At 46.9% G+C, this 14,241-nt stretch overlaps 1 protein-coding gene across 4 annotated transcripts in view; it reads right to left on the bottom strand.

Annotated features, from left to right (window-relative positions):
- DLG2 (discs large MAGUK scaffold protein 2) overlaps positions 1 to 14,241 on the bottom strand; it is a 4,361,751-nt gene that overhangs the window by 542,075 nt on the left and 3,805,435 nt on the right. For all 4 annotated transcript variants that reach the window (XM_085623221.1, XM_085623223.1, XM_085623224.1 and 1 more), the window contains one exon: positions 11,570 to 11,684. In XM_085623221.1, the coding sequence (XP_085479347.1) occupies positions 11,570 to 11,684 (115 nt within the window). The remainder of the gene's footprint in view (positions 1 to 11,569; positions 11,685 to 14,241) is intronic.

The raw sequence follows: 14,241 nt of genomic DNA, 5'->3' as shown, positions 1-14,241 counted from the left end.
TCCCGAGGTGCCGCGTAGGTCCCCTGAGGGCCCGACTGATGCTCCTGCTCTGCCCGCGGATCTGACCCTGCGGGATGTCATGGGCGCTATCGCCGAGATGAAGGCCTCGGTGGACCAGCGCTTTGACACACTTGCGCAGAAGATTGACTCGGTCCACGTGGATGTTGGCCTGGTGAGGGCCGACTTATCCAAGACCAATGACCGGGTCGATTCTTTGGCCCACACCACCTCGGGCCTCACAACGGACGTGGCGGCCCTCCAAAAGGAGGTGCGCCGGCTTGGCCAGGCGAGCGCCCTGATGGATCGTCGACTGGAGGATTCCGAGGGTCGGGCCCGGAGGAACAATGTCCGCATTGTCGGGGTGCCGGAGGGACGTGAGGAGGCGGCGGCGGACCTGTTTGTGGAGGACATGATTCTCACCCATCTCCAGCCCCGGGGGCTGAGTAAATTCTTTGCGGTGGAACGTGCCCACAGGGTTCCCGGAGGAAGACCTAAGGCCGGAGCCCCTCCGAGGCCTCTCATTGCCCGGATTTTCAACTTTCGGGACAGAGACTCTATCCTGCAGACTTCTAGGCTTCAAGGACCGGTCAGATTTGACAATATGGACGTAAACTTCTATCCTGACTTCACCCCAGCGGTCCAGAAGCAGAGACTGAGCTTTCTCGGAGTTAAACGTCGTCTACGGGACCTGAACCTCAAGTATGCGATGCTTTTTCCAGCTAAGTTGCGAGTGGAAGTGGATGGCCGCACGCACTTTTTTGATCGTCCCGAAGCGGCCGGGGACTGGTTGGACTCTTTGCCCGGGGATCGGGGCCGGGGGGGTGGGGGGGGCGCGGGTGGTGGGGAGGGCTCGCCGGATCAGGACTGAGGGACTAATAGTAGGCCTCGCTCAGGACAACATTGTCGTCACTTTTGACTGTTCGTGTAAGTTCCCCTCCTGTGGAGGTAGTACGGGGTCTCTTGGGGGCTCTCCCTCCTCCTCTGGGGGACTAGTTAGTTTCATCATTCATGGGGCGACAGGCACACTGCACTTTGGGGGGGCTGTTTGGGCTCATGCAGGGGTGCAGGGAGGGGGGAGGTCTGTTGGGATGGGTGGGTTGGGGTGGGGTGTTGTTCGTTTTTACCGCAAGGCAAACCCTTTATTGTATTGGTGTTTTTAAGGTGCTCTCGGGGGGACGAATGATGGCTTCTGTATGTGATGGGGGGTAGGGACCTGACTTTATTGTCCTGGAACGTTAATGGACTGGGGGATAGGATCAAGCGAGGTGTGGTCCTGCAGTATTTGAAACGACTTTCACCAGATGTGGTCTTTCTGCAGGAGACACACCTTATTGGTAATTCCTTTTGTGCCATGAATCGGCGTGGCTATCGCTTGGTGGCCCACTCGGGCTTCACGTCGGGCTCACGGGGGGTGGGCATCATGGTGAAGAACTCGCTCCCGTTGGAAATAGACGAGGTGCGCCATGATGAGAGGGGACGCTACACTGTCTTAGTGGGGAGAATGGAGGGCAAAGTAGTGGTCTTTGTATCAGTGTACGTCCCACCGGGGTTACAGTCTACCACTTTTGCAGATCTGGGGCGCCTCCTCCTTGACCTCCCGGGGGGGCTTCTGGTGGTTGGGGGGGACTTCAATGCGGTGGTTTCTGGGACCGTGGATCGTCACCCCCCTAGGGACCTCCCCCGGGCGCAGGCGTGGCTGTCCGGCTTCTTAGATACACTGGGATTGGTGGACTGCTGGCGCTTAAAACATCCCACGCAGCTGCAGTACACTTTCCATTCGGGTGCCCATGGTAGCCTCTCACGGCTTGATTATGTCCTTGTCTGTGCGCCCTATGTTGGGAGGGTAGGAGAGGTGCGCCATTTGGCGCGGGGTATTTCAGATCACTCCCCGCTCCTGTTGCACGTTGATGTCTTCCCGAGGGGGGAGGGCAGGGTAGCCCCAATCAATGCCTGGTACCTGCGCGACCCCACCATTCGCGCTGATTTGAATAAATCCTTGCAGCGGTATTTCGATGAGAATGTGGGGTCCGTCCCTTCGGCTATCTCCCTGTGGGAAGCCTTCAAGACAGTTCTTAGAGGGGAGGCCCTCTCCTTTATCTCCCATGCCCGGAGGCGCGAGCAGGAGGAGGTGACCCGGGTGGAGGCCGAAATTGCTGAATTGGAGGGTGATCTAGAGGGTGGGGTGACGGATGCTGCACTACATGTCCTACAACTTAAGCAGGCGGCCTACAGGGCCCTCGTCACGGAGGCAGCCAGGGGCCTCTGTAGAGAGCAACAGGGGCGACTGTATGATGTGGGTGACAAGGCTGGTAAACTGCTTGCGTGGTTGGATAAAAAGGAGAGAGCGAGTCGTGTGGTCCCGCTGATTGAGAGGATGGATGGTGTGCGTGTCACCGAGCCAGAAGACATTGTCTCTTGTTTCGCGGATTATTTCCGCGAGGTGTATTCCCCGGTTTCTCCCTGCTCGGAGGAGGATTCCCATGCCCTGCTTAGGGATATCGCGCTGCCTTCCCTTTCGGTGGAGGACAGGGTGTCGTTAGATGCCGCTCCTACCTCCGACGAAATTGCCCTCGCCATACGCTCGGTCGCATCCGGCAAGGCCATGGGCCCGAACGGCATCCCTATCGAGTTGTATAAGCTGCGACCGGAGGTACTGGCACCCCACCTCCGCGCGATGTTTCTGGCGGCCCACTCGCTGGGTTCCCTCCCGCAGGACCAGCGTCTGGCTACAATCGTGGTGATCCACAAGGAAGGGAGACCCCGAGACCGGGTTACATCCTATCGGCCTATCTCGCTCTTGAATGCGGAGCCCAAAATCCTCGCCAAGGTGCTGGCCAACCGGCTGGTCGGCGTGGTGGGCGATCTGGTCCACCAAGACCAGTCCGGCTTTATTCCCCATCGCAACACGGCCCTTAATCTGCGGCGCTTGCACGGGGTGCTCGCGCGTGTCCCGTTTGTGCGGGAGCCGGCCATCTTGGCGTCTTTAGACGCCACCATGGCCTTTGACACGCTCGAGTGGCCATACATCTGGGCGATGCTGGCTAAGTTTGGATTTGGCCCGGGGTTCATCAGCTGGGTCAAATTGTTGTATTCGGGCCCATTGGCGCAGGTGGTGGTGAATGGAAGAGTATCGGTCCCATTCGAGCTGGGACGGGGCACGCGACAGGGCTGCCCCTTGTCGCCGCTCCTGTTCGCGCTGGCCTTGGAACCCCTGGCGGAGTGGCTGCGGTGGCACCCTTCCATCCGTGGTCTTCGTTGGACCCCCGAGTATGAGGACCGCGTGTCCCTATACGCTGACGATATCCTTTAGTACCTAGCCTCCCCGCGTAAATCACTGATTGTCCTGGTTGATGTTTTGCGCTCATTCGGCCGCAACTCAGGCCTTGTCATCAACTGGGCTAAATCATGTGTGTATGTGCTTTCCGGGGAGGCTCCCGTCCTCCCGTGGGACTGCCCGATCCAGATTGCCTCTCAGGGGTTTCGGTACCTGGGTGTTTATATTACTCTGGACCCGGAGGCCCGCTACGAGCGGAATTTGCTTCCCCCCCTCCAGCGCTTGAAGGAGGACGTCGCGCGCTGGCGGCGCCTGCCGCTTTCGCCGCTCGGCCGGGCGGCATTGTTTAAGATGATGTCGTTGCCACGCTTTCTGTACGCTCTCCAGAACACTATGGATTTAGTCCCGGCGCGCTACTTCCGTGAGGTGGAGAGTCTACAGCGCCGCCTGTTCTGGGACGGGAGGCCGCGTATTGCCCTGGCGAAGTTGACGCTCCCATGGTACGACGGGGGGATTGCCCTCCCGGATATCAAACGGTATTACTGGGCCTCCCAGCTAGCTGCAATCAATCATGGCCTTTACGGGCCCGCCTTAAACCCGGCATTTGAAATGGACAAGATGCTCCTGCCTGGTGGCGACTATAATCGAGCGCTCTACTCGGGCGCGCCCGACCCCCGCCTGACGGGACCTACGCGTGTCATGGTGCGAGTATGGCACGCGGCTAGTGCAGCTATGGGGTGGAAGGACCGTTTGACCCGGGCATCACCGTTGTACGCGTCTGAGAGATTGGGCTCCCTGTGGACCTCGAAGGGCTTCGAGAAGTGGGACACGATAGGCATCAGTAAAGTCGGGGATCTCTGGACGAGGGGGGGCTTTAAAACATTCGAGACGCTGCAGACGGAGTTTCAGCTGCAGGGCAGTGAATACTTTCGGTACTTGCAGGTCCGTCACGCACTGGGCTCCGTCTTCCCAGACGTCGCCTCCATCCCGGAGTCTTCCCCCCTGGAGGATAGAGTGCTGGATGGCCACGTTCCGGACAGCACGATCTCCCTTATTTACAAAAAATTGATTAATGATCGCTCGGGCTTGCTGACTGGCCTCCGCGAGGCTTGGGTCGCCGATGGGCTGGAGTTGGACGACGAGGACTGGATTTCCGCGGTGGCCTCTCCGAAGGAGGTGGCCATACCGGCTCGCCTTCGTTTCGTCCAGCTTAAGATACTCCACCGGGTTTACCTGACGGGACCAAGGCTTCTGCGTATGGGCTATGCTGAGGATGGGTTGTGTAAGCGTGGATGTGGTGCTTTGGCGACTTTTTTGCATATTTTGTGGGAATGCCCGAAGGTGGAGCGATTCTGGCGTGGTGTGCATGAGGTCCTGCGAGTGGTTACGCATGTCGCGCTGCTGCCTGAAGCGAGGAGATGCCTGCTGAATGTGTGGAAACCAACTGACTACTCGGTTCCGCAGACGCGATGGGTGACTCTGGGATATATGATAGCTAAGCGTGACATTGCTCAACTGTGGGGATCCCAGAGGCCCCCGGCGGTGTCGACCTGGAAAGAACACATGGATTGGTGCATGTTCCGAGAAAAGGTGGTGTATGTGGCGAGGGGTAAGCCTGGGGCATGGGTGAAAGTATGGGGCCCCTGGAACGCCTACCGCGGGGGTATCTGCGCGCCACCACTGCTGCCTGTTTCCTCACCAGTCCCGTCCCCTTAGTTGACTCCTTTCCTTAGCCCCGGGCACAGAGGTCCCCCAGTCCTCGATCTGTTCCCCTTCCCCTCTTTAGACTCCTGTGGATGGCTGGGGTCCCCCATTCGGGGAGCACGTGCTGTTACTTTCGATTGCGGGTTGCCTTGCGGGTGTGGTTTTTTGTGTTGTTTGTATAAAATGAAACCGTATTGTGGGGTTAGAGTGATGTGGCCCACGACGTTTATACCTCCTGATTTTGCTTCTCTGCAACGCCAAGTGTTTTTGAACGTATGTCATATGCTCCTGTCATTCTAGCGGCCGGCCGGAAGGTGGTAGGCCCATACTTGTATATTCTTGAGATTGCAATAAACGGTTTAAAAAAAAAAAAAAAAAAAAAAAAAAGTTTACTTTGAGCAACAACTATGTGGTGTCTTCTCTTGCCACAGAAGATCTGTGGCGTTCAATGGAAAGGTCTCCACTATGTAAACTTCAAGGTTTGTGCCTTTATGGGCTGGCATTAATTGTTAGTCATAAAAACAGGCAATACATTCAACAGCAGGAAGTTGTCTCTTAATCCCTGGTGCAGTATAAGTACACTGAATTTACTGTAGCCTGCTATCATGCATCTATTTTGTACATCCAACACAGGTGAGCTAAATTTGATATTCTATTTATGGTAGGCCTTGAGTTTGAAGATGATCTGTAAACTGTCAGCGCAGTGATGAATATGGAGTCAATAGGTTCTACTGAGGCTGAAAACAGATTACTATTTATAATGAACATACAGTTTTATTGAGTGGTGGACAAATGTCTACACTCGGACACCAGGATAATGACTATTTATTCTTTCATCTAAAACAAGAGGAAAATCAGGTTGCTTAAATCTAGTAGTTGACATTTTAGTATTACTGCGGAATAAATTATAACCCGCTTTATTGATTCCCACAGAGATGTTTAAGAGAACAAGAATAGACATCAGCCCTTAATTAATTGCCTCTAAAATATTTTCACTAATATTTACTTGAGAGGCAAAATATGGCAAGGGCTTAGCAGGTCACCCATATCTAAATGATTTTCAATATGCAGGGCTACACCTTTTTTCTAGCTGGTTGCTGATGAAAGGCATCCCGGAAATTGACACAAGCTACTAAAGTAAATAAGATTGAGGCCAAAACACTTAAATAAATCGGATAATGTCCTCTACAACTCCCTCACAAAAGAATTTATATGGGGGAGAACACAGTAGGCACAAATGTCTAGTTAACAAAGCCAATATCCAAACAAGAGTTGTATTGTGGGGATAACCACTTTATATACACGTAACAAATGAACAACAGCCACAATTCACACTGTTGAGAACCTGAAGGCAGGAAGAGACCATCTGCGGCTGTTTCATGTTGTACTGGACAACATTTCAAAGAATGGGTGATGACAGTCTCTGTGATATGTCCTCTTATCTCATTGCAGGAGTTGTTAGTTGTCATTTTCATGGATTGTTGAGAAGGGCAGTATGTTTATCCTGAACTGTGCAAAATAGTCCTCTTGAAGTCTTGTGGTCTGTAGGGATTGTACTGTGTGCAGGGAAAACCTTGAGCTCAGGAATCTATCAAACTGTTGAGCAATAGGGACTTCAAGCAGGCATTTTATTGTGTGTGTGTGTGTGTGTGAGAGAGAGGGAGAGAAGGATATACAGACAGAGAGATACATAGAGAAACAATCAGTGTCTGATAATAACAATTCTGATGCAAGATAGGTAACCATTCTTCATGGTGACTGAAGGTCTTCAGAAATATTTTTTGTGGCATCTAAAGTTTCTTGGTTCACTGCAGAAATCGGCAACTTATTTGGGTCTTATTACCTCTAAAGAACTCCTGAATTAGGATAAGACAACTTTCTATACATTTAGTTAGCCTTGCTTTAGAGTAGTCTGGCTTAAACAGCAGCATTGTTAGAAAATATAAGCTTTTAATTTAGTATGTTTGTAACTTTATATCATTATTTTGTATTTGGTCAGTCAATCACTCTTCTCTTTGCTAAAAGACTAGACTTGCTAAATAGTCATATTCTAGAAAAAGTATATATCGAACTTTGGACCAAATGACTTATCATAAAGGCACCTTTCTCAAAATGTCAGGAGATGGCAGATACAAATCTGTTGTTTTTTCTCAGGTGGCATTTTTTACAATTTGGTACTGAGTCAACAGCATTGGAATGCGCACAAATAATTTCTTTCTTTCTGCTGGCAAATGTATGGACACAGTTTTACATTTATTGGAACCAATACAGGTATATGAGACTGGAATGTATTAAGCATTACATTTTCCTAGCTCAGAATCAATATGTATATTTAAACTGAAATGGGCAACCCATTCATTCTGTAAACTTTTACTCCATAGATCATACAGATTTTTTATTTGTGCCATCACATTTTTAGTGACATTTATTAAATCTTGATTTGCTTCCACGTGGAGGCACGCAAATGCCATATTCCTAGAATGCCTCCTGCTACATTATGCAGTACTTTCTTTTCAGAGAGCAAGCCTATCTTTCTAAGATGTCTTTCTATCATTCCAAATAGATGTTCCCATCAATGCTTGTGCCTGATCATAACAGTCATGTTATTGCGAAAGACATATTGATATATTTATTTGTATGACACATGTTGTAGTACGCTTCTCTCATGCAATATGTCTAATTGGCAGAGAAAAGAAATTCACCAAGATCTGCTATGACATACTCTTATGGTTCTCCTGAATTAAAGGAGCAGACCAGTATTAAGACAGCACTTCACCTGGCCGACTTCTGAAATGAATGAGTGACCCAGAAGTACTACAAAGGTAACCAGTTTTTTGTAATTCTCGCCCATTGGATCTGACTTACAAAGATTTTTTGTGACTTACTTATATAGTACTCCTGACTTACTCATACATTCTAGAAGTAAGGCATGAGTACACTAAGAGTAATCATTGCTTTCTCCTAGATCCTGTAGTAAGGCAAGAGTACTACAAGAGTAATGTATGCTCAGTCACAGCAAACTCTGTGAATTGGGCCCATAATGCGTGATTCAGAGATGGGTGTTAAGGAAAAATCATCCATGTTCTAGAGGATATGCTAAAATCTTAGTAGACTACACAAGGGGAAATTCCTCTACTGTACTGTCCACATTTTGAAGGTTTTACTCTTTCATATTTAGCATTTCCACCAGTTATCTGATTTCCATTTCTCCTGCTGATGTCAGAACTTTTTTTCTAGAGCTGCTGCGGACTGTTTTTCTCCCTTTCTGGTCCTTATCTTCCACTCTACCCTCTTTCTCAAACTACAAGCCAACATCTCTTTGTCCCCCTGAATCCGTTTGTTGTAACTTTTTTTGCTTTTTGCCATCCACCACTCAATCAGCAGGCAGACATCTTAAAATCTATTTTGACCATTTAAAAATGGCCACCCATGCAGGAATGGCGTGTATGGTTTTGCTTTTATTTAATTTTAGTAGATCAAGGAGATGGCCATCACAGATGCAGTCACATCCATGGTGGCCATTTGCTTGGATAGGATTGATTAAAATAAACCAAAATGCATTCAAAGATGACCACCGGGGATGGGCATTAATCCACAGTGTCCATCTTTTAATGTATTTCTAATGTCTTACAGTCTGTTCCAAGATGGCTGCTCCAGATACACATGCGTTTGTGAAAGCTATCTAAGCCAGTCGGTTTCACTGCAAGACCTTCTGGCTTTGCCAATACTTGTTACATAAGTTACCAAACACAAATTACCAGAACACCATCCAAACCAGCAACAGGTCAAAGCAGTTATAGAGAAACACCTAAGCAGCGTTCAAATAACATCATGGGTAAAAAAACTCCTAGGACCTAATGTCAGTAAACGTGTTCAGCAGGCAAGCTTCATAGCTTTTAGGAAGCACTCTTTATATGTGAATCAATGAACACTGTACAATGCCACACTCATACCTTCGAGATGATGCACCCAATAGGTGGTTTCTTTGTTTTAAAAGAAATAAAGTCAGTATTAGGTCAAGAAATAGGCTTGGGATATCTGGGAGGGGATCTTCTCAGGATAAGGAAGTTTGGCTGGTCTTTCAGTTGTGCCGATCGAGTGTGGCACCATTGAGCTCTTCTCACTGTCAGGTTTTTTTTCCTCATTTGATTGCATGATGTAGTTTTTCATCCAGTCATAGCGTTAATATTAAATGCAACCAGACAACATCACCAATAAAGTCTTCGACTTTCGAAAGGGTTATTTCACTAGCCTTCTAACAATTCTGGACTGCATTACATGTTTAGAAATGTATGAAAACAATTTAAGAAACAGGAATTTGCAGCACTTTTTAACAACACAACACCCCCCTCCAACTTTTATAATGAAAAATACATTGCTGGACTTTATCCAACAGTGAACCAGTGATTCCTTGAGGCGACCCTTGGAACTTTTTAAAGTGCTCTGATATTCCGTGTGGGTTTGTATTGCTGTACACAAATGCCTTAAAGTGGTAATGAGACAAACATCTGTGAGAGATTAGAGGCTTCTGCTCAGTGGGCTACACTTGCTGAATGCTCCCCCACTATTGGGGTATTCAATACCCACCCTCCCACACCCGCAATAAATGGGGGCCATCTTGTTGGTCACTACTTCTCTTACAGTGTAGAAATGAATAATGGTGGTGCTGAATATCAGAACTTAATCAGGCCACTGCAGCTTGCACCACCCATTGCCCCAGCCAATGCCGCCAATGACAGTATCAACATAACTACTAACTATCGCACTTCTGCAAATGTGAAAATTCAGGCTATTCCGGCAGGTATTAGTCCTTTTTGAATGGATATTGAACTAATGAACAACTGCAGTACTCATCTCTAAATTAGGCAAACAGAGCCACCTTGTGGCAGACTGTCTTAAGTGCCGGTGTTGAAAAGTAAGTGCTGGTGCTGAGCACTCGAAACCATCGGCTTAAATTAAGCACTGCAGATGTGGAGGCATCGGACGCACGCACCATAAAGATTGCACCTGCCTGACCTGTGGCCTCTCCATCAAGGTGCCAGGAGCATTATGTTTGTGTTGAACCTGAGGTTCAGTATTGCACTGTGCGCCTTACATTTCACCTGGTAGAAAATATTCAACGGAGTGGACATTCTCTCATTAACTTTAAACAGTTAAAATTGATGTTATTGTCTTTGACTCGATATGCAGTACATTTTGCCAGTAAGATGCAATGTCTCTCGTTGCATTATTAAGATGTGTGTTTTATAGACACCATCAACAATCACAATCTGAAAGCATGTGGATGGAACTATAGTAATGACTGCACTTGCACTTTGACAGCAAAAAATTCAAAGGTTCCAATGGTCTGAAGGCCGTGCTCCAAGAAATGAGTCATATATTGAGGAAGAACAGAATACAATCAATAAAAAAACTGCATTCATTTAACAATGAACTGAAATCCCATGGACCGACTGAAGACATACCACAATGTGTTTACACCAAATTCTCAGGTCACTGGGAATCCTTATGCGGTATTCTTGCAGCCGGAATTGCTATCTATCTATCTATCTATCTATCTATCTATCTATCTATCTATCTATCTATCTATCTATCTATCTATCTATCTATCTATCTATCTATCTATCTATCTATCTATCTATCTATCTATCTATCTATCTATCTATCTATCTACCTACCTACCTACCTACCTACCTACCTACCTATCTATTCTGCAGAAACTATCATCTGCTCCATGTTCATCTTTTGATCCAGAGATAACCGCTCTTCTGATGGAAACTCGGACCTAACTATGACCACACAGAAGTGACCACCAATGCGTAATACCTACCTACCTACCTGTCTGTCCGTCCGTCCGTCCGTCCGTCCGTCCGTCCGTCTCTGTCTGTCTGTCTGTCTGTCTGTCTGTCTGTCTGTCTGTCTGTCTGTCTGTCTGTCTGTCTGTCTGTCTGTCTGTCTGTCTGTCTGTCTGTCTGTCTGTCTGTCTGTCTGTCTGTCTGTCTGTCTGTCTGTCTGTCTGTCTGTCTGTCTGTCTGTCTGTCTGTCTGTCTGTCTGTCTGTCTGTCTGTCTGTCTGTCTGTCTGTCTGTCTGTCTGTCTGTCTGTCTGTCTGTCTGTCTGTCTGTCTGTCTGTCTGTCTGTCTGTCTGTCTGTCTGTCTGTCTGTCTGTCTGTCTGTCTGTCTGTCTGTCTGTCTATCCATCCATCCATCTATCTATCTATCTATATAAATATATATATAGCTGTCTGTCTGTCTGTCTATCTATCTACCTTTTCTGCAGAAACTATCTTCTGCTCCATGTTCATCTGTTGATCCAAAGATTTCCGAGTCCCCGGTGCTAAATCTCCGTAGAAGAAATGCTTTAGTAAAATGCTAAGTACCCCATTATGGATTTGAAATCATCCCCAAACCAGTGCTGAAGGTAGCGAAGGCTTGCCTCTGTAGCAGATCAGCCCCACTGGCCCTGAGAGCACATATGCTAATCTACAGCCGCCGTTTGCTAGCCGTATTATCATAAACAGCCATTATACATAAAATGGTGCACATACTGTTTTAAGTTGTTTTTAATGGGGCAAGCTAGGAGCAGACCTACCGCACATAAAGCGAGCGTTTCTGATTGGTTCTCAGGGACCCGGAGCCGGAACTCATGCTGTGGTTCATCATCTGCTCGCGCAGGTCATGGATCTTCGCCTCGAACCGAGCGTACTCTGTTAATGAATAATATGGAGAAAGAAGAGGAACATTTTGTTAATTATCACAGAATTAGGAGCTTTATAAAGTCACTAGAAAGCTGCAGAGGGGCAGAAAGAAGCCTGTCCCCGTGGAGCTGTGCTGGCAACGGCCCGAGGGCAGTCTGCAATTACAAAGAAATGAGCGACGGCAGAAGCATATTCATTGGGACTGAGCAGGTGTTCAGTGTTTCATATCATATGGAACAGCCTTTATTTTTTACCAAAGCTTTCACTTAGACCTAGAGGCTGCTTTAGCGCTCCCTGGACCCCATCCTTTTTTAGCATTTAGTGCCCCCATGATGTTTTTCTCTTCGGTTTTCCTCACTGCCACCCTCCACAGAGCCCCTTCTCTCTTCATAGCTCCTCTCTCACATGCATTTCATTTGTTTTATAGTGCTACTCATACCAGTGTAGGGTGTCAGAGCACTTTACTTCAGACACACGTTACACAGAAACGATGAATCATGCATGTGTAAATCAGTCTATGTGAAATATTACATAACACAATGATGATTACAAGGTGTAGGAATCACGTTATCCATACAAATAGGCTGTATATTTGAAGTGTGTTTGGTCTGGAGAGGCACAAACTCGGGGTTTAAAACGTATCACAGTTGTTGGGTCGACTTTACTAATAACAATGGGCCCGATTCACAGAACTAACTTAAGACAAAATCCTAAACTTACTACTTTTGGTATTCACAGAAGTTAGGATTTTGTCTTAAGTTTGTCTTAAGACAAACTTAAGACAGACTTAAGACAGACTTAAGACAGACTTAAGACAAACTTACGACAGACTTAAGACAGACTTAAGTTAGGATTTTGTCTTAAGTTTGTCTTAAGTTTGTCTTAAGTCTGTCTTAAGTCTGTCTTAAGTCTGTCTAAAGTCTGTTTTAAGGTTGTCTTAAGTTTGTCTTAAGTTTGTCTTAAGTCTGTCTTAAATTTGTCTTAAGTCTGTCTTAAGTTTGTCTTAAGTCAAACTTAGGACAAAATCCTAACTTCTGTGAATACCAAAAGTAGTAAGTTTAGGATTTTGTCTTAAGTTAGTTCTGTGAATCGGGCCCCTTATATTTCTACCCAAACTAACCTTTTTAGCATCATTAGGATAATGAAAGACTGGGGAAACAAACATAACCTTCAAACCTATACCATACAGTTTGCATGCAGCTCTTTGATGACAGTTCATAGGTCACTGTGCTACACTCGGATTGCAATTTATGAACTGCAAGTAACAAAAGCAGGAACTCACTGAGCCAGCCACATAAAATACAGTTCTGCATTGTACACATACTTTGCAGCAGGCATTTTACAAACCCTCATTGCTCCTTTATGATAAGTCAAAACTCCCATTAGACAACACTCTGATCTCTCTCCAGCAGGAACATTTTGTTGCCTGAAAACTGCTGGACACAGAAGGAACTCTGCAGCAGGTGCTTTTAAACCGGACTTTTGTATGGAAGAGGAGTCTCCACGCTGAATAGGGGTAGCGATTGAGCGCCGCCATTACTGTCTATTACTCGAGGTCCTTGGACTTACCATGGGTGTGGACTCAAACACATAGAAGGACAACTTTTTGATTTTGAAAGATTGGGCGATTGAGCGCATTCGCTTATTGGTGTGGTAGTAGGACCCGCTGAATTGGAAAGAGGAACGTGGACCTACAGTAACTCTGATACTAAATTATAAAAGTGTATATCCAAAAATTTGAAAGTGTCTAGCATGAGTATCAGTAAACTCCAAGCCGAAGACTCTGCAAAACATTATAGTCGCCCTGAAGAAGCCTGAAAGGGTGAAACGCGTTGGCTGTTTTGCTGCTATACATACAAAACTCAAATAAAAAAGACTAAGAACATTTCCAGCTACAGAAATCATTTATTCTGTCATCGTCTGTGATGCATGAAAGAGATTACCTCTTTGGTCATTATAGCATTGCCTCTCCCTTCTTTCTGTATATCCGCTTTTAAACCTGTAAACTATTTCTATAATTACCAAACACATCACCCCCTGCGGTAAGCACCAGGTGCTGCTGCACCTGTCGCATCACCCTAAAGCCAGCCTGCTTAGACTATGCTGGAAAAAGAAAGCTGAATTAAGGCAGGCAAAGATTTTATCCTTCCGCCCAAGCATAATATCATTTAAAAATGTTATATGAACCCATCTTATGAGGGTCCAGCGACCTACATGTCTCAAATAACTCTCAAAGAGCGCATTCTTCCAAGGAAGGCCTCTTAAGATCCTAGAAATGCATACAGAACTTGTATGGATTTGGTGTTGTCTCTTTTATGTAAACAGTCCTCAACATCTATGCACTCAGTCATTCATCTTGGCACCCATGCATGTATTCACCAAACCAATGACTCATTCTTGCATTCACTCATTTGCACATCAACAGCACCGCCCCCAAACTCGCCAATCAGTGAAGAGGACCTCTCATTTATCGGCCAAACCTGTTGTCTTTGCAGCCAGTTTGTGTTTGGTGAGTGAGTACTTCTGGTATTGTGTGTTTCCCAGTTTCTGAAAGGTGTCAAAGTAC

Source organism: Triturus cristatus, chromosome 8 (genome assembly GCF_964204655.1).
Source record: "Triturus cristatus chromosome 8, aTriCri1.1, whole genome shotgun sequence".
NCBI classification, from domain to species: Eukaryota; Metazoa; Chordata; class Amphibia; order Caudata; family Salamandridae; genus Triturus; species Triturus cristatus.
The sequence above is the reverse complement of the archived record's forward strand: the minus strand, read 5'-3'. Positions and strand labels throughout refer to the sequence as shown.